Source organism: Myotis daubentonii, chromosome 16, assembly GCF_963259705.1.
Source record: "Myotis daubentonii chromosome 16, mMyoDau2.1, whole genome shotgun sequence".
In the NCBI taxonomy this organism is placed as follows: domain Eukaryota; kingdom Metazoa; phylum Chordata; class Mammalia; order Chiroptera; family Vespertilionidae; genus Myotis; species Myotis daubentonii.
Window position 1 is genome coordinate 18,867,467 of NC_081855.1, and position 20,269 is coordinate 18,887,735.

The 20,269-nt window shown below is 39.1% G+C and overlaps 1 protein-coding gene across 5 annotated transcripts in view; it reads left to right on the top strand.

The window, feature by feature from the left end:
- RABEP1 (rabaptin, RAB GTPase binding effector protein 1) overlaps positions 1 to 20,269 on the top strand; it is a 113,716-nt gene that overhangs the window by 46,693 nt on the left and 46,754 nt on the right. For all 5 annotated transcript variants that reach the window (XM_059668970.1, XM_059668971.1, XM_059668973.1 and 2 more), the window contains 3 exons: positions 7,275 to 7,435; positions 11,209 to 11,328; positions 17,859 to 17,994. In XM_059668970.1, coding sequence (XP_059524953.1) covers positions 7,275 to 7,435; positions 11,209 to 11,328; positions 17,859 to 17,994 — 417 coding nt within the window. The remainder of the gene's footprint in view (positions 1 to 7,274; positions 7,436 to 11,208; positions 11,329 to 17,858; positions 17,995 to 20,269) is intronic.

Here is a 20,269-nt window from a genome sequence, read left to right on the forward strand (position 1 = left end):
AGAGAGGACCCAAATAAAATCAGAAATGAAAGAGGCGAAATAACAACAGACCCCACAGAAACACAAAGGATTGTTAAAAAATACTATGAACAACTCTATTCCAACAAACTAGAGAACCTGGAGGAAATAGACATATTCCTAGAAAAATATAACCTTCTAAAACTCAATCAGGACAAATCTAAAAACCTGAATAGGCTCATAACTATGGAAGAAATTGAAGCAGTCATCAAAAAGCTTCTAGCAAACAAACTCCTGGGGCCAGACGGCTTCACAGGAGTTTTACCAAACATTCAAGGAAGAACTAAAACCTATCCTCCTCAGACTATTCCAGAATATTCAAGAGAAAGGAACACTTCCAAGTGCATTCTATGAAGCCAGCATCACCCTAATACAGTGATGGTGAACCTGTTGAGCTTGGCGTGTCAAAATTTTGAAAAACCCTAACTTAACTCTGGTGCCGTGTCACATATAGAAATATTCATAATTTTTTTTATATTTGCAACCATAGTAAAAAAAAAGATTTATAATTTTGATATTTATTTTATATATTTAAATGCCATTTAACAAAAAAAATCAACCAAAAATATGTATAAAATAAACAAAAACAGAAAAACAATGTACGTTTAGGAAAAAATAATAATAAAAACAATGATAATCAAATGATACAAAAACTAGAAATTAGTGACTTTTTTGGTGCTGAAGTTTTTCTGCTAATTCTTCGATTGCAGGTTCATACTTGGTGCACTTCAAGGCCAAGCAAGCACCACTAACTTCATCTGTTAGCCGGTTTCTTTTGTTCGTTTTAATATTACTTAATGCTGAGAACAAAGTCTCACAAAAATATGTTGATGAAAAAATTGTTAGCAAAGCCATTGCTAAATTTTTTATGTCACTAAAAGTGTCAGGTACTCTGTTCCAAGCACTCAAAATTTCTTGTTCGTAGTTGCACTCTTCTTCATTATTCAAACGATTTCGTTCCATATTTTCAAGTTTCGACCTTAAGTCGACAAACACGAGTCCAAATGCTACCTTGAAAATCTGCAAGTTGCATCTCTAAATTGTCAATTTGCATCCATTGGAAATTCTTTAATTCCAAAGTACTGTAAACAACTACATCTGGATACTTAATTATTTTAATGGTCTGTTCTAGGCTTCTAAATTGGTTGAATCTTTCATGGAACTGTTCAAATAATGAGTTTACTATATTCTGGTATGTAAGTATGGACTCCATTACACTCGTTGTAGTGGCCTTCTCGAAATACTTTTTTATCAGAGGAAAATACTTATAAGTTTAGTTTCAATATCTTGCTTGAAAATTTTAAGTTTACTTTCAAAAGATTTGATGTATCCAAATATAACGTCAATACTTTTGCCAAAACCTTGTAATTTTAAGTTCAGTTCATTCATATGAACAGAGAGATCTGTAAAAAACATCCAATTGCTGACCCACTTAAAATCATTGCTCTGAGGAAAGTTTGCCAGATCCTTCTTCTCAATAAATACCGTAATTTCTTCAAAGCACTCCACAAATCACTCAAGTACTCTACCTAGACTAAGCCATCTCACATTATTGAACAGCAGTATTCACTGTAGGTTGAATCAACTTCCTGTAAAAGTGCAGAAAATTCTCGCTTGTGAAGGGATCGAGAAGCTATAAAATTCACAATTTTTGTTACAGCTGACATTAAATCATTCAATTCTGAGAATCCCGATTTGGCACACAACACCTCCTGATGGATAATGCAATGAAAAGGTACAAGTGGATGTCTAATAGCTTCCATAAACAATTTCAGAAATCCCACATTTTTTTCCCACCATATTTGGTGCCCCAGCTGTCGTGACTGGCTCAATTTTAGAGATATCAATGTTGAGGTCATTAATGTTTTTATAACAACCTTACATATTTCATTTCCTGTTGTACTTATTGGCATTGATTCTAACTTTATCAATTCTTCTCTCATTGTGAGACCATCAGAATATCTAGCAATAATGGCCAACTGAGCATTTGATGTGACATCAGTAGTTTCATCAAGAGAAATCGAAAAATATTTACAACTATTTAAGTCTTTTTTAAATTGATGTACGTTTTTGTTAAGATCTATTATTCTGTCTTTGATAGTATTTCTACTGTGTGGTAACTCAAATTCTTTAAATAATATCATCTTTATTTTTCATATTGTGAAATAGAGCTGGTGCACATCTTAGAAATGTTTCCTTAATAAATTCTTCGTCACTGAGGGCTTTTCCATGCTGAGCTATGGAGTGAGCAATACAGTAACTTGCTGATGTTAAATTTGTAGAGCATATTATGAATTTAATGATGGCATTTGATTGACTTTTATAGAGGTGTAGCTGCCTAGAAATGTATTCCTTCCTTTCATCGATACTTTTTTTCAAGAGCTGACAATGATTAGTTTCAAAATGTCTCTTTACATTCCACGTTCTGCTTACTACAGTTTCATTACACAGTATGCACAATAATCTGTTGTTTCTGTTGACAATCCTGTACATCTTGGTTCACATGTCTTGAAAGGATCGGCTACTGCTACTTCCACTTCCTTTATCATTCAATCTTGCTTTTTTATTTTTTTTGATTCTCCATCACAAGGCTGCAAAAATAAATAAATATAAATCATGGTGTTTTTTATAAAAGGTTGATAGATTTCTTACCTATTAACTTTTTGCAGTGTTGTTGCACTGACTCCTGGTGCAAAACAATTCAAAGATAGTATGTATAACCAAAAAATATATGGTGCTGTAATCAATTATCTGACACACAGAATGTCTCGTCGAGCACTGTTGTACTGTATATCTTTTGCTTCTAACCCTCCCACTCCTGTCTCCTAACAAACATGGTAATCAAGTGCGTCCGTTTGCTGAATGCACCCGAACGCACAGGAAGCTTACCCGAGGCACATGTTGACAATAACCGTTTCCAGAATTGGGCATTTTGTCACTCGAGTAAAAATAAAATGTCATGAGTAAAGATTAATCTCTTTATAGTGCAATTCTTAACCTTTTTATATTAATGTCAATATTGGAACAATGTATCTTGGATGTTTTCACTATGTATCTTTGCTACGCAACACCAGTGTACATGTTTACATCCGGTTTTAGAATTGCATTATTGATCATGAGTAATGTGAGCAATAATATTACTCGAGTGATGCCCAACTCTGGCCGTTGTGAGAAACAAATATTTGAATTATGCAATTTTTAAAAAAATATATTTTATTGATTTTTTTGCAGAGAGGAAGGGAGAGGGATAGAGAGTTAGAAATATCGATGAGAGAGAAACATCGATCAGCTGCCTCCTGCACACCCCCTACTGGGGATGTGCCCACAACCAAGGTACATGCCCTTGACTGGAATCGAACCCGGGACCCTTCAGACCGCAGGCCGATGCTCTAGTCACTGAGCCAAACCGGCTAGGGCAATTATGCAGTTTTTTGTCTCTGTCGATGCATGTCACCCAAAATGAGTTCGCGTGTCACCTCTGACACACATGTCATAGGTTCGCCATCACTGCCCTAATACCAAAACCAGATAAAGACAACACAGTGAAAGAGAATTACAGGCCAATATCTCTTATGAACATAGATGCCAAAATCCTGAACAAAATTCTAGCAAATCGGGTCCAGCAGTACATCAGAAAGATCATACACCATGACCAAGTAGGTTTTATCCCTGGGTTGTAAAGATGGTACAATACCCGCAAATCAATAAACGTGATACATCACATAAACAAATTGAGAGATAAAAATCACATAGTCGTATCAATTAATGCAGAAAAGCATTTGACAAAATCCAGCACCCTTTCTTGATAAAAACTCAGCAAGGTGGGAATAAAAGGATCACACCTCAACATAATAAAAGCCATATATGACAAACCCACAGCCAACATCGTACTCAATGGGCAAAAACTAAAACCATTTCCCCTAAGAATAGGAACAAGACAGGGATGCCCACTCTCACCACTCTTGTTCAATATAGTACTGGAGGTACTAGCCATTGCGATCAGACAAGAAGAAGAAATAAAAGGCATCCAAATTGGAAAAGAAGAAGTAAAACTGTCCTTATTCGCAGATGACATGATACTGTACATAGAAAACCCTAAAGACTCCATTAAAAAATTATTAGACTTAATAAATGAATTTGGCAATGTAGCAGGATACAAAATTAACGCCAAGAAATCTATGGCATTTCTATACACCAATAGTGAACTTACAGAAAGAGAGGCTAAAAAAGCAATCCTATTTACTATCGCACCAAAATTAAGATACCTAGGAATAAACTAAAGAGGTAAAAGACCTCTACTCAGAAAACTACAGGATGTTGAAAAAGAGATAGAGGAAGACAAACAGATGGAAGAACATACTGTGTTCATGGATTGGTAGAATCAACATCATTAAAATGTCCATACTACCCAAAGCAATCTATAGATTCAATGCAATCCCCATTAAATTACCAATGGCATATTTCACAGATCTAGAAAGAAATGTCCAAAAATTCATCTGGAATAAAAACAAAACACCCGAATAGCTGTAGTGATCCTGAGAAAGAAGAACAAAGTATGAGGGATCTCAATACCAGATATCAAGCTGTATTACACAGCCACTGTTCTCAAAACTGCCTGGTACTGGCACAAGAACAGACATATAGACCAATGGAATAGAATAGAGAACCCAGAAATCGACCCGAACCAATATGCTCAATTAATATTTGACAAAGGAGTCAAGAACATACAATGGAGTCAAGACAGTCTCTTCAATAAATGGTGCTGGGAAATTTGGTCAGACACATGCAAAAAAAATGAAAGTAGACCACCAACTTACACCATACATAAAAATAAACTCAAAATGGATAAAGGACTTAAACATAAGAAGGGAAACCATAAAAATATTAGAACAATCCAAAGTCAGTAAAATCTCAGACATATGCCAAAGCAATTTCTTCACTGATACCACTCCTAGAGCAAGGGGAAATAAACAAATTGGACTACATCAAAAAGCTTCTGCACAGCAAAAGAAACCATCAAAAAAACAAGAAAACCCACTGCATGGGAGAACATATTTGCCAATGATATTTCTGTTAAGGGTTTAATCTCCAACATTTACAGGGAACTCATACAACTTAACAAAAGGAAGACAAACAACCCAATAAAAAAATGGGCAAAGGACCTCAATAGATATTTTTTGAAAGAAGACATAAGGAAGGCCAAGAGACATATGAAAACATGCTCAAACCCACTAATCATCCAAGTGATGCAAATCAAAATGACAATCAGGTTTCATCTCACACCTGTCAGAATGGCTATCATCAACAAATCAACAAATGACAAATGCTGGAGAGGATGTGGAGAAAAAGGAACCCTTGTGCACTGCTGGTGGGATTGCAGACTGGTGCAGCCACTGTGGAGAACAGTATGGAGCTACCTCAAAAAAATAAAAATGGAACTCCCATTTGACCCAGTGATCCCACTTCTAGGAATATATCCCAAGAAGCCAGAAACACCAATCAGGATATATGCACCCCTGTGTTCATAGCAGCACAATTTACAATAGCTAAGATTTGGAATTAGTCTAAGTGCCCATTAGCAGATGAGTGGATTAAAAAACTTTGGCACATCTACATAATGGAATACTATGCTGCTGTAAAAAGGAAGGAACTCCTTCCATTTGCAGCATCATGGATGGAGTTGGAGAGCATTATGGTAAGTGGCATAAGTCAGAGAAAGGTAAATATAACATGATCTCATTTGTGGATTATAATGAACAACATAAACCAATGAACAAAAATAGATCTAGAGACAGAGAAGCATTGATCAGATGCTCAAACCTCAGAGGGAAGGCAGGGAGGGTGGGGCTAAGGGGGAGTGATCAACCAAAGGACTTGTATGCATTCATATAAGCATAACCAATGGATATAGACACTGGGGGGTGAGGGCATGCGTGGGGGGGTGGGGGGGACAAAGGGGGGATAAGGACGCATTTGTAATACCTTAATCAATAACGGAAAAAAATCTAAAAAAAAAAAAAAGGCAAGTAATGCCAGTGAATAAAGCTGTATGGGCACAGGGAGTATGTAGAACTGGAGAGATCTCCAGTGCAAAGAGTAAACTTATTATTTACATTTATTCCAGCTAATTATTGCCCATCCAGTCCAGTGTTGCCACGTCTTTTACATTTTTAAGAAAAATTTGGATTTTTTTGTGAATTTTTTTCTGTAGTTTATGAAATAGAATGGGCTATGGGTTAGAATAAGCTTTATGGGCTGCCAGCTTGTGACCCTTGGTCTAAAGCAGTGGTTCTCAACCTTCTGTCCCTTTAAGTAGTTCCTCATGTTGTGACCCAACCATAAAATTATTTTTGTTGCTACTTTATAACTGTAATGTTGCTACTGTTATGAATTGTAATGTAAATATCTGATATGAAGGATGGTCTCAGGCAACCCCTGTGAAAGGGTCGTTTGACCACCAAAGGGGTCGCGACCCACAGGTTGAGAACCGCTGGAAAGGAAGAGCAGTAATTTAGTCTCTATCTGCTGTTGCACTAGTGCTTAATTACTTCCTGCAGTTTCTGAGAAGATGATATTGAAATGAAGTTGCCGCTGAATCTTTGGCTTCCTGAAATTAGTTTTATTATAAATGTGAAATAGTGATAACTTTTCTTCTTCCGACTTAGCAGTTGTGTGTCATTTTTGCCTTACTGCTCTTTGTAAGAAGGCTGGTTAAGTCAAGCCATATTTCTGAGTTTGTGGCTGTCACTTAGGGATTACTCAGAGCCCCTGTAACAATGCTGAGTATAGTGGCTCACACAAATAGGAGTTCATTTTACTTACAGAAGAAGAAACCCAGAGGTAGGTAATCTACAGCTGGTTACAGTGGTTCCACAATGTTCCTAGTGTTCTAGTCTCCATTCTGTTCCTTCTTCCTTACATGTGGTTTTCAACCTCATTTTGCCTCATGGCTGAAAATGACTGCTCCTCCTTCAGTCTGCCTCAGAAAAGCAAACATTGGTCAGAGTATGTAACCTTTCCTAAGCTTTCCTCATCTGTAAAATAATATGACACAGGTTTATTTGAAAATTAGAGATGATGAAAGCCCTTAGCAAAATTTTTACACATAATAACTAGAAATGTAGTTAATTTTTTTAGTGAATTAAAAGATTTCCAGAAATTAGGCAAGAGCTCTTTATGTAACTACTTAAATTTTTGTGTACCAGAACATTTTTTTCATAATGCTTAGACATGAAATATTTGGTGGTGTGTTGTAGAAACAGTTCGTGACTATGAGCATCAGTTCCACCTTCGCCTGGAGCAGGAACGAACACAGTGGGCACAGTATCGAGAATCTGCAGAGAGGGAAATTGCTGATTTAAGGAGAAGGTTATCTGAAGGTCAAGAGGAAGAAAATTTAGAAAATGAAATGAAAAAGGTATGAAGGAATGTATTTATCTGTAGATATATTTGAATCTAAATGCAAGATGCTTCAATATTATTATGGTAATAGAAGATGTACTTTAATGTTTTTTGTTGGAGGAATTATTTGGATACAAACCTAAATATAGTACTGGATGATTTGATGCCCTTTCCCAAATTTTTGTATGTGAAACTCCCTCACCTTCTTCAAATCTTTGACTAAATGTCTCCTCATGAGGCTTTTCCTGACCAGCCTATTTAACATTATAACTTATCCACCTTCCTCCTCCGATTACCCATATTCTATTCTAATTTTTCATTTTCCATAGTGCATATTTTATAATATACATAGCATTCACCTATTTATTACTTTTATTGTTTAATGCCTTTCTCTCCTTGCTAGAATATATGCTTCATGAGGGCAGGAGTCTTGTTTATTTGTGTATCTTAAATACCTAGAATAGTATCTAGCATAGATGTTCAATAAATATTTGTTGAATGAGTGTTGTTGCTTGGTGATTGTGTTTAAACCAAAGATTTCATTTTTAATTTTCCCTCTTCCTCAGTATACCTTAGTTCCTTTGTGACAAAGGTACTGTATATTATGCTTGAACATATTACCATAGTGCCTGAACATAAACCAACTAAATACAAGGTGAAACATTTTATTGAGAAAATTCAAAACACTTTGGCCAGCCCTGGCTGGTTTGGCTCAGTGGATAGAGAATTAGCTTGTGAATTGAGTGGTCCATGTTCGATTCTGGTCAAGGGCGCATGCCCGGGTTGTGGGCTTGGTCCCCAATAGGGGGCATGCAGGAGGCAGCCAATCAATGATTCTCTCTCATCATTGATGTCTCTATCTTTTTCCCACTCCCTCCCTTTCTGAAATCAATGAAAACTATATATTGAAAAAAAAAAACACAACACTTTTAGCCAGTTTGATTATATAAACTTTTACATTATTAGTTTATAGGCATACATATATTTTAAATCACATATTATATAAACTAATAATTAGAATTTGACTTTACAATCAGATTAATCTTACTCTTTGGTTCCTAATTCATGGTCCATATAAAGACTATTTAATTACATTTTCTATTTTTGTTAATCCTCACCCGAGGATATTTTTCTGTTGATTTTTTTTTTAGAGAGAGTGGAAGGGAGAGGGGAAGGGAGAGGAAGAGAGAGAGAGAAAAAGAGAGAGAGACACAAACATCAGTGTGAGAGAGACACATTGATTGGTTGCCTCTTATACAACCCTACCCCCCCCAACCCCACCGTATTTGGGGCTCACAATGAACCCACAATCGAAGTATGTATCCTTGACCGGGAATCAAAACTGAGACCCTTCAGTGTGCAGGCTGACGTTGTAACCACTGGGCAACAACCGTGTCCTCAGTTGCCAGCCCTTCCCGTCAGTGCCTCTGTACCTCTGCACTTTACTTCCGCACCTCCTCTGAGTCTCAGTGTGCTTTTCCCTTTCCTTCTAGTTGTAGAATTTCCACTCAGCCAGCCTTCCTGTGGTTCTGGATGATGTCCGTTTTGTCTTTTAATTGTATTTTTGAAGTGGTTGTGCGAGGCAGCAATTTAAGGTGTTTACCTATGCCACCATCTTGGTTTCTCCCCCTCATCAGATTATTTATTCACTTGATTTTTAGATTCACTTGTTGATAGATGTGTATTTGTTGTTAATAATTTGTATCTTTACCTTTTTCTTCTTCTTCCTCTTCTTAAAGGATACCTTTCAGCATTTCATATAATACTGGTTTGGTGGTGATAAACTCCTTTAGCTTTTTCTTACCTGTGAAGCTCTTTATCTGACCTTCAATTCTGAATGATAGCTTTGCTGGGTAAAGTAATCTTGGTTGTAGGTTCTTGCTCTTCATCACTTTGAATATTTCTTGCGACTCCCTTCTGGCCTGCATAGTTTCTATTGAGTAATCAGCTGACAATCATATGGATACTTCCTTATAGGTAACTAACTGTTTCCTCTTGCTGCTTTTAAGATTCTCTCTTTGTCTTTTGCTCTTGGCATTTTAATTATGATGTGTCTTGGTGTGGTCCTCTTTGGATTCCTTTTTTTTGGGCTTCTCTGTGCTTCCTGGCTTTTTCCTGCTGATTTTTATTAGCTGACCTCTATCACCAATTAGTCTTGACTGAAGGTAATTAAATTTACATGCCTTCCAAACAGGACTTAGTATGAAATAAGATAAATGATGAAATGACAATAAAAACTGGAAAAAAAATTGAATCCTTCTCTTTTCTGAGAAATGTTTTCTAGGGAAAAAAATCTCCACTCACATTTGGGCATATATGATATTTAGTGAATAAGGTTACTTTTTCTTTTTACTGCTAGAGACTTGGTGCATGAAATTCGTGCATGGTTAGGGTCCCTAGGCCTGTCCAGTGATCAGGGCTAATTGAGGCCTTCCGGCTGCTGGCCAGGACCTTGCTTCTGGCTGCCAGCTGGGTCCTCCCTTCCCTGGCTGTCAGCTGCTGGCCGGGGCCTTCCTTCATTCCATGCTGCCCCCTGATAGTCAGTGCATGTCATAGCGAGCGATCGAAATCCCGGTCTCCTGCTCGAACTCCTGAGGGGACACTTTGTATATTACCCTTTTATATGTATAGATGAGGAAAACAGCTAACTTTCTGCCTTTATTCCAGTTTATATATATATATATACTAGTGTCCCGGTACACAGATTTTTGCACATTGAAAGGAAATTAATTAGTCCCTCTGGTGCAGGAACTAATTAATGCAGGCGGTCCCGGGTGGTGGCTGGTGGGGCGGGACTGGGCGAGATGGGCCAGACACACCCTGGAGGCAACCTCCCATGGTCCTTCCCCTGTCGGCCGCACCTGGGCCTATGCCGCGGCTCGAAGGGCATCTGCAGAGTGAGTTGGGGTCCCTCCAGCAGGTGGGGTCCCTTGGCCTGGCCTGCGGAGATTGGGCCGAAACCGGCTCTCTGACAATCCACGGAGGGGTCCCGGAGTGCAAGAGGAATCATGAGAAATTGGGCTCCTTCTTCTCTGGTTCCCGGTGTGTCACCCGAAAACTGCTGCTGCCAAGTCACCACAGCTCGGCAGCTCCCGCATTGAGTGTCTGCCCCCTGGTGGTCAGTATGTGTTATAGCTACCGGCTGGTTGGCTGGTTGGCCGGTCGCTTAGCCTTTTATATTTATAGATATGTAAGTTTCTCACCAGTTAACTAGTTTATGGATCTTGTTTCCTTTTAATCCATGTTTTTAAGAATGAAGGATGCAAAACAGCACAATATTTTTAGATGCCATTCTTTGGGTTTGTTTCATTTAAATGTCAAAAGTAAAAAGATTTAAACTTCTCTGTTTAAATAACCGGATGAAAGCCTTTCTATAGCAACATAATTTTCTAATATTTTAGAAAATACATTGTTCCATTTTTAGTGTTTAAAAAATAGTCTTTTCAGTAGTTGTAAAAAAATTATGGTTTCATTAATTTAGTAACCAGAATTATAAAAAAATGCGTGTATTTCCTTTTATACATAGAATATTTTCCAACTTAAATAATTAATTAAAAAGTCAAAAGTGTCATGGTGAATTCATTTTCTTCCAAATTCTAGATGGAATACATGCAAAACTATGATTATGACTTGACATTTAAAGTAATACAACATTTAAAGTTAGATATGGTTCATTTTTGTGAGTGCTTCAAAACTTATTTATTATACTAATTTTAACAAGTGGGTGGGTCATTTCTTAGAAAAGCAATAAGTCAATAAGTTGAAGTATTTAATTCTTTTTAACCGTAGGCCCAAGAAGATGCTGAAAAACTTCGGTCTGTTGTGATGCCCATGGAGAAGGAAATTGCAGCTTTGAAAGATAAACTGACAGAGGCTGAAGACAAGGTTAAAGAGCTGGAAGCCTCAAAGGTTGTGAAACATTGTTATTCATTTACTTAAAACCCAAGATGCTACTCTAATGCCAAGGGCAAAGTTAGAATCACTAAGAGGGTAAAAACTGTAATTTAGACTATTTATCTTGAGAATCTCACTTTCTTTAAAATGTAAAAAAATGTCAGGAGATGATTTTGTCCTCGTAGTATTATAAATAATCACAATAGTGATGTTGATGCTGCTTTGTTACAAAGTTAGTGTTTATTTTCTTATCAGAATGAGACCTGATCTCATTCAGTTTCTTTTTAAAAAATATATATATTTTATTGATTTCAGAGAGGAAGGGAGAGAGGAAAAAAAACACACCAATGATGAAAGAGAATCATTGATCGGCTGCCTCCTGTATGCCCCACCCTGGGAATCGAGCCCGAAACTTGGCCATGTATCCTGACCAGGAATTAAACCGTGACCTCCTGATTCATAGGTCAATGCTGTTCTGTGGTGATGAAATTGTGTCTTGTTCTGAGGTGATGAAATCACACATCTTCCCACTCTATCATGCCCAGGATGTGAATGGTCCCTTTGTCCAGCATATCCATGCTGTGTCAGTTACCTGCCTGTTAGTCACTTAGTAGCTGTCTCAGTTTTCAGTATCACACTGCAGTATAACAGTGCTTAAGTTCAAGTAACCCTTATTTTAACACATTGTATGCGGGAAACGTATTTATACGTTCTACCAGTGTAGTAGAGCGCAGGACACGTATTAATACGTTTTTTATAGACTAGCGGTAGAATGCGGGTAACGTATAAATACGTAAACTAAAGTTATCATAATTTTACTGAATGTTGCCATTTGCGCAAAAAATTAGCAAAAATGGCCCACGCCACCTGTTAGTGCGCGATAAAAACTGCCCGCAAACAATGTGTTAATTAATAATGGTCCCAAAAAACAACAGTAGTGATGCTAACAATTTAGATATGCCAAAGAGAAGCTACAAAGTATATGTATGTATGTATAGGAAAAAATATACTATGTATATGGTTAAGTACTATCCTTGGTTTCAGGCATCCACTAGGGGTCTTGGAATGTACCCTCACAGATATGGGGAACTATTGTATATAATTTACCTAGAATACTTCTAAACAAAAATGGGCAAGATCTTTATGGAATGTATAGGGTGGAGCAAAAGTAGGTTTATAGTTGGTTGTACGGAAAATCTTACCTAATAATAGACAAACATGTAAATTGACTACCTTCGCTATGCTAACCAGCCAATCAGGAGAATATGCAAATTAATAAAGATGGAGGTTAATTTGCATATGTAGGCTCCAAGCAGTGGAGTGAAGCCTGACAGCCCGGGGGCCAGAGCAGCGACAGAGCAAAGGCCTGGGTGCTGGGTTCCAGAGGAAAACCAGTGCCAGCAGCCAGGGGAAAGGAAGACCTACTGCACGAATCTCTTCGTGCAACAGGCCTCTAGTAATACAATAATTAATAAATAATAATAATCCTATCTAATAAAGACAGAATAATGCAAATTGACCATCACACCATCACAAAGTGGCAGTGCCCGTAGCCACAAGAGGCGGCACCCAGTCCTCTCAGCCCTGCTGGAGTCCACCAGTCCTTTCAGCCCCGCTGGGGGTGGCAGGCATGTGGTGCGGCCAGAGCCGCTCTCAGCCTCCCAACCGCCCAGGGTGGGCCCAAGGCGCAGTTAAGCCTCAGATGTTGGCTGCCCAGCCTCCCAGGGCCGCCCGAGGCTCAGGTAACCAGGGCCAGCTGAGGCTTGCGCTGCCAGCAGTGGCAGCAGCAGAGGTGTGATGGGGGCGTTGTCTTCCCCTGATCACCAGGTCGCCTCTTGCCCCTGAGGGCTCCTGGACTGTGAGAGGGGGCAGGCCTGGCTGAGGGATCGCCCCCCCACCCCCGCCTCCAGTGCATGAATTTTCATGCACCGGGTCTCTAGTACAAGAATAAACTTTCTTTGTACACACAGTTGTAAATGTACTTTTGCCCCACCCTATATTAAAAATAAAGATCTGAATACATGTGTGTTCCTTAATGAAAAGTTAATGTAATGTAAAGCAGGCATATACTTAGGAGCCTTGGGTTGTCATGGAATATTTTGCAGATGCAGTTGTAAACAGGATGAGCTTAACAGGAGCTCAATGAAAAATGTAACCAACTGCAAAGAAGAAACCAATGTATAATTAACCAAACAGTGTGTATATAAGGAATGGCTAAGGCTTCTTATTCAGGGAGACAGAGCTTTGAATGTGAATCTCCTGTCTCCTTTACTTACTGCAAGTAAATAAAACTACCTTGTGACAACCAAAACAAGCAGACAGTATATCTGAAAAATAATCTATAAATTCAGAATTCCACTAAAAAATCCAATAAGAAACTTGGTGAGTAGATTCTAGAATTCATACAGATAAGCAAAGGATCAGAAATATATCCAGCAAAATTCTAAGAAGGCAAGGTGAGGAGACTTGCCCTACCTACCAGATATTAACACATAGTAAAGCTACTGTAATTAAGATAGTTTGTTATTGATTTAGGGAAAAACAAATAGACCAGTGAAACAGACTAGAGAACCCAGAAATAGACTCATATATGAAAATTTGATATATGACATGTGGCATTACAAATCACTGGGAAAAGAAAGGGTTGTTAACAAATAGGCTTTTAAAATAATCCTATCTAATAAAAGAGAAAAATGGTAATTGGCGTACGACGATACCCTTTTCATTGGCTAATCAGGGCTATATGCAGATTAACTGCCAACTATGATTGGCAGTTAATTTGCATATGTAGGCACAATGCAGGGAGGCGAAAGGGAAAGCAGGAAGAAGCCCCCTGCCACTGACAGTGATCGGAAACCCAGGGGGGAGCTAAGAGCTGGGGGGCAGGGCAAAGGCGGCCCCAGGGCCGCCTTTGCCCTGCCCCCCAGCCATGATCGGAGAATCAGGCGCCTTTTCCGCCCTGGCCAGTGATAGCAGGAAGTAGGGGTGGAGCCAGCGATGGGAGCTGGGCACGGTCGAAGCTGGCAGTCCCGGGAGCTAGGGGTCCCTTGCCTGGGCCTAAAGCGAAGCCCACGATCGCGGGGACGCTGCAGCTGCGGGTCCCCGCTGCCCGGGCCGGACGCCTCAGCCAGAGGCGTTAGGCCTGGGCAGGGGCGGAGCCTGCAACCGCGGGAGCTGGGGGTCCCCTGCCCAGGCCTGACACCTCTGCCGGAGGCCTCAGGCCTGGTCAAGGGGCCGATCCGGTGATTGGTGATCGGAGGGTGATGAGGGTCAACTCCTCTGGCCGAGGCATCGGGCCTGGGCGGGGGGCTGAGCCGGGGATTGGGGGGATATGATGGTCCCCTTGCCCAGGCCTGAAGCCTGGGTCAGAGGCGTCAGGCTTGGGCGGGGGGGTGGAGCAAGTGATCAGAGGGAGATGGGGGTCCCCTGCCCAGGCATGATTCCTGGGCCAGAGGCCTCAGGCCTGGGCGGGGGCCAGAGCCAGTGATCGGGGGGAGATGGGGGTCCCCTGTCCAAGCCTGACACCTCTGGCGGAGGCATCAGGCCTGGCAAGGGGCCGATCAGGTGACCAGAGGGTGATGGGGGTCTACGCCTCTGGCTGAGGCATCAGGCCTGGGCAAGGGGCAGAGCCAGCAATCGGAGGGGTCTGGGGGTCCCCTGCCCACGCCTGATGCCTGGGCCAGAGGCATCAGGCCTGGGCTGGGGGCAGAACCAGAGATGGGGGGAAATGAGGGTCCCCTGCCCAGGCCTGACACCTCTGTCAGAGGAGTCAAGCCTGGGCAAGGGGCCGATCTGTGATTGGAGGGTGATGGGGGTCAACGCCTGAGGGCTCCCAGTATGTGAGAGGGGGCAGGCTGGGCTGAGGGACACTCCCCCCCCCACACACACACCCAGTGCACGAATTTCGTGCACCGGGCCCCTAGTTAGTTATAAGTATGGAATTAAGTGAAATAAACTTTCTACCTCACACTTTACAAATAACTTTAATGAATTAAAAGCCATAAGAGTGAAAAGTAAATCTTTAAAACGTTCCTATGTTAAATAAAGAGAATGTTACTTGAGGGACAAAAACATTTCTTAAATAAGACAAAAATACTGTCTGTGAAAGAAATGATTGACAAATTTGCATACCTTAGAATATAAAACTTCTTTTTAAAAAATGTCACACCCAAAGTTGAAGAGCTATAGAGTTAGAACTTATCTGTACCTCAAATACCTGACAAAATAGTATCCAAACTTAATAAAAATTGCCTAGCCCACAAGTGACAAATGGCCCAGTAGAGAAATAAGAATATGAGCAAGCAGTTCACAAAAGAGGAAATCACAATAGTCAAAGAATGTGAAAAAATATTGAACTTCACTAGAAATCAGGGAAATGTTAGTGAAAATGGGATACCATTTTATCCTAGCCAGATTACATTACAAATTTGTTGTGTTCAGCCTGGCCAGTGTGGCTCACCAGTTGAGTGTTGATCCAGGAACCAAAAGTCACTGGTTCAATTCCCAGTCATGTCACATGCCCAGGTTTCGAGCTCAGTTCCCAGTGAGGGGCGTGCAGGAGGCAGCCGATTGATGATGTTTTTCATCGATGTTTCTATCTATCTTCTTCCCTCTGTCTCTTAAAAAAAAAATGTGTTGTGTTCACTCCCTGTTTGAGTGTGTGGAACTTTTCCCAGTTCTAGCTGCTGTGCCAAGTTGGAGCCCCAGTTGACTGTTAGGGGGTTCTTGTTGCTTTTTGTTACTTTCTCTTGCATAGATGATGGTACCACATAAGTCCATATAGGTAGCTTTCAGTGGTTTGTCCCCACCTTCTGTGTATCACTTGGTTTTGTTTTCTTTTAGATATCCATGTGTTTTTGGTTTTGTTAGTTTTTTAAAAAATATATTTTTATTGATTTCAGGGAGAGGAAAGGAGAGAAAATCATCAGTTGACTGAGCCACACCATCAGGGCTGTTATTTTATTTTTGTAAAGAATTTTTAAGCCCTGGCCGGCTTGGCTCAGTGGATAGAGCGTCAGCCTGCGGACTGAAGGGTCCCGGGTTCGATTCCGGCCAGGGGCACATGCCTGGGTTGCGGGCTCGATCCCGAGTGGGGGGTGTGCGGGAGGCAGCCGATCAATGATTCTCTCTCATCATTGATGTTTCTATCTCTCTCTCCTTCTCCCTTCCTCTCTGAAACCAATAAAGAAATATATTTTTTTTTAAAAAAAGATTTTTTAAAATTGATTTTTAGAGAGAGAAGAAGGGAGAGGGAGAGAGCAAGAAACATCGATGTGAGTGGGAAAGATGGATTGGCTGCCTTCTGCACACCCCCCTACCTACTTGACTGGAAATCCAACTGGCAATTGATGCCCAACCCAGCCACACCAGCTAGGGCTGGTTTTCTAATTTTAGTTAACTCTGTTAGGACATGTGGAATTCAAGGAAATTCATGTACTGTTCCACCATTGCCACTATTTTCCCAGAGTGCTGCTCAGTAGCCCTTGAATGTTAGAAATTTAATGTTAATTGAGTCAAATATTTGTTCTAAGAAGTAATAACTGGTAGAGTTAGTGGTATATACTACTATTTTGTAGCTGCTGCATTGACTCTTTTACGATCAACTGAACAATTATTCTCTCCAGGTAATAGGAAAGTGCCTCACAACAGCCAGCACTTTGTCATGCTTCGTTAGTGTCTTTCTGATTGGCTGACAACCTCCAGTGAAGCATCAAATGGCAGCTTTAAATAATTATCTTAAGTCTGTGACCAGTATTCCTGTATTGAATGAATATCTAGGAGTAAAGATAACTGAAAACAGATCAATCAGCTATTTCATGTTTGAAGAAGTGTGAAGATGAAAGGCATGATAATGACCTTGAAAATTAAATTAGACATAATGGTTAGAAAAATGATTTGTAATGCCACATGGTAGTTAACTAAAGGCTAATGAATGGACGGTCTCTAAGGGTGAAACAGGTGATTCTATAATCACTTTCTATGGCAAGATTGCATTTTATTTTGGTTATAACTATTTCAGATTTAGACTAAATTGTTAACATTTGAACAATATAGTTGATTACTAACAGAAGTAAAGCAGTTTTTTTAAAAAGTTTTGATTTTAAAAAGTATTCTGCATTTGCCTTCATGTTTGTGTTTGTTATGGTATAAGACCAGTTATTTTCCCCCTCATGACTTCCTCTTTTTTCCTTCTATGAATATATGTGCCTGTGAAAATGTCTCCTTTTTATAAAGTAATGCATTTGTAATTATCTCATTAGAAATGAAAGAAAAGCAAACTTATAAGGGTATGGTACTATTTCTAACTTTAGAAAGTAACTACTGTCTAAAATAAAAACAGCCTGATGCTAGTGAGTATAAGATAAAATGAACATATGTATTTGTTGCTCTGGGAATACAAATTGGAACTACCTTTTTGAAAATAAAATACAAAACTTATGTGTAATCTCAATTGTATATTTACTCTTGTGGTTTGATTGTAGGCTATTAGTTATTTTCCCAATTTTCTATATAAGTGTAGTTTAATAGAATGTATCTTCTTTCAGGTTAAAGAACTGAATCATTATCTGGAGGCTGAGAAATCTTGTAGGACTGACCTAGAGATGTACGTAGCTGTTTTAAATACTCAGAAATCCGTTCTACAGGAAGATGCTGAGAAACTGCGAAAAGAATTGCATGAAGGTAAATATATATCCTATGTGTTTTTTTAAAAAAATTTTTTAAAATATATTTTATTGATTTTTTGCAGAGAGGAAGGGAGAGGGATAGAGAGTTAGAAACATCGATAAGAGAGAAACATCGATCAGCTGCCTCCTGCACACCCCCTACTGGGGATGTGCCCGCAACCAAGGTACATGTCCTTGACCGAAATCGAACCTGGGACCCTTCAGTCCACAGGTCGACGCTCTATCCACTGAGCCAAACCTGTTAGGGCATATCCTATGTATTTTTTTTTATCTTAGTTTCTAAGAGAACTGTGATATTGATGAACAAAACAATAACAAATATTGAAATACTATTCCAATATATTAGTGATTTAATTTAAGCTTTTGCAGTTGGTTTGAATATTCCTATGAAAATCTGGAGATTTGAGGTCTACTAAAGATACTTAGATCATTAGTGGCTTCTCTTTCTTACAGGACCCAGTGATAATGTTACAGCGCATGAGCTCTTGGCTGAAAGATAACAGGGCTGGGAACTTCTGCTTAAACTGTTTTTGCCCTTGATCCATTTTGATAGAGATGGATTAGCAAAAGTCATGTATATAAATAATGTATTCTGGTGTTCTTTAGTAACATCCCTATTTATAAGGGACAATTTTGATTTCACTAGTTTGGTAGCAGAGAAGAGATGTAGAAATTGACTATTTTCCCAGGACAGAGGAAGAAGGATCATCTTTTCCTCATTTAACTAGAAATATACTTTTGTCTTTAATTCTTCTGAGTCCTATACACCTGGGGTTCTTAACTTTTTTGTGTCATGGACTCTTGGAAATTTTGTGAAGCCCTTTCAGAATAATGTTTTTAATCCATAAAATACATAGGATTACAAAAGAAACCAACTATATGTGGTATAGTAATAAATGTGCTATTGCAATAATGCATTAAATAACAAGGTCTAGCAGCAGATCTAACAACTTATCATTTTGAAGTAGTGATGAGCATAAATGTTATATACATATTAAGATATTTGTGGCTTCTGTTGGTGACTAAGTCATAGGTATTATTATATTTACTGTGGTTGGTTGCCTACATTTCATAATTGAAGGAAATGATAAATTTCAGTTAGAGGTTAGTGAAAGTAAAGATCTATTTTTTTCCCCTCATTCAACTATATGCGCTCTATTGAAATCTTACATTCGTTGCAGGTTATGCTAGTAACATTTTAATATGCAGGTTTAGGACTATATTGATAGAGTCCTATAGTGAATACTTTTAAGTATATCAAATGCTGTGAAACATATACTCTTCCGTAAATAATTTAGGTTTGCATATGAGTTAGTATTTTTTCCCTAAATAGTGGAAAGCTGAAATTATATAAGTGTACAGAATTACTTCATAAAATGTTATGAAAATTACCCAAAGTTTGAGCAAGTCTTTGGCTTTCAGGAAACATTTTTCAAATGGGCTGCTGCAGTGAAAAAGACATCCAAATTCTAAAAGGATGTTAAAAAAAAAAAAAAAAAGGAATTGCTATTTAAACTATGTGCTCCAACCCTTCCAGAAATAGTATAAGACTGACAAACTTTCCTAATATATCTGGAAACGTATCTGAGAAGTTTCACTAAGATGAGTATGTGGATAGAGTAAATTTCCATACTGAAATCTACCAAAAAATAGTATTTGAATGAAAAGATGAGAAAGTTTAACCAGCAGCCTAAATTGATAGCAACAGCCTAAATTGGTGGAATTAGATATACAGTACAACCAAGTTAGTGCAATTGCATATCAGAGGTGCTAGGATTGGAGGTATGTTAGGAGGCAGCAGTGCCATAAGTAGGCTTCTTTAAAGAAGTTGTTCTTCCTTTAAAATTTTTTTTATTTTTATTGATTTCAGCGAGGAAGGGAGAGGGAGAGATAGAAACATCAATGATGAGAATCACTGATTGGCTGCCTCCTGCACACACCCTACTGGGGATCGAGCCCACAACCCAGGCATGTGCCCTTGACTGGAATCAACCTGGGACCCTTCAGTCCGCAGGCTGATGCTCCATCCACTGAGCCAAATTACCTAGGGCCAAAGAAGTTGTTCTTAAGTAGAGTTTTGCAAGAAAAGTAGTTATTTGTCAATGATGAACATAATATTTGAGGTCATTTGCATGTGGTACAACTACAGCAAGATAAGGAAGTAAAAGAAGTGTGGTTCAGCAGAAGAGGTGTAGCATGCAAAATGTGAAACAGGACAGGTAGGCGTGGGCCACGCCACAGAGATTTTGGATTTTATCCTGTGGGTAGAA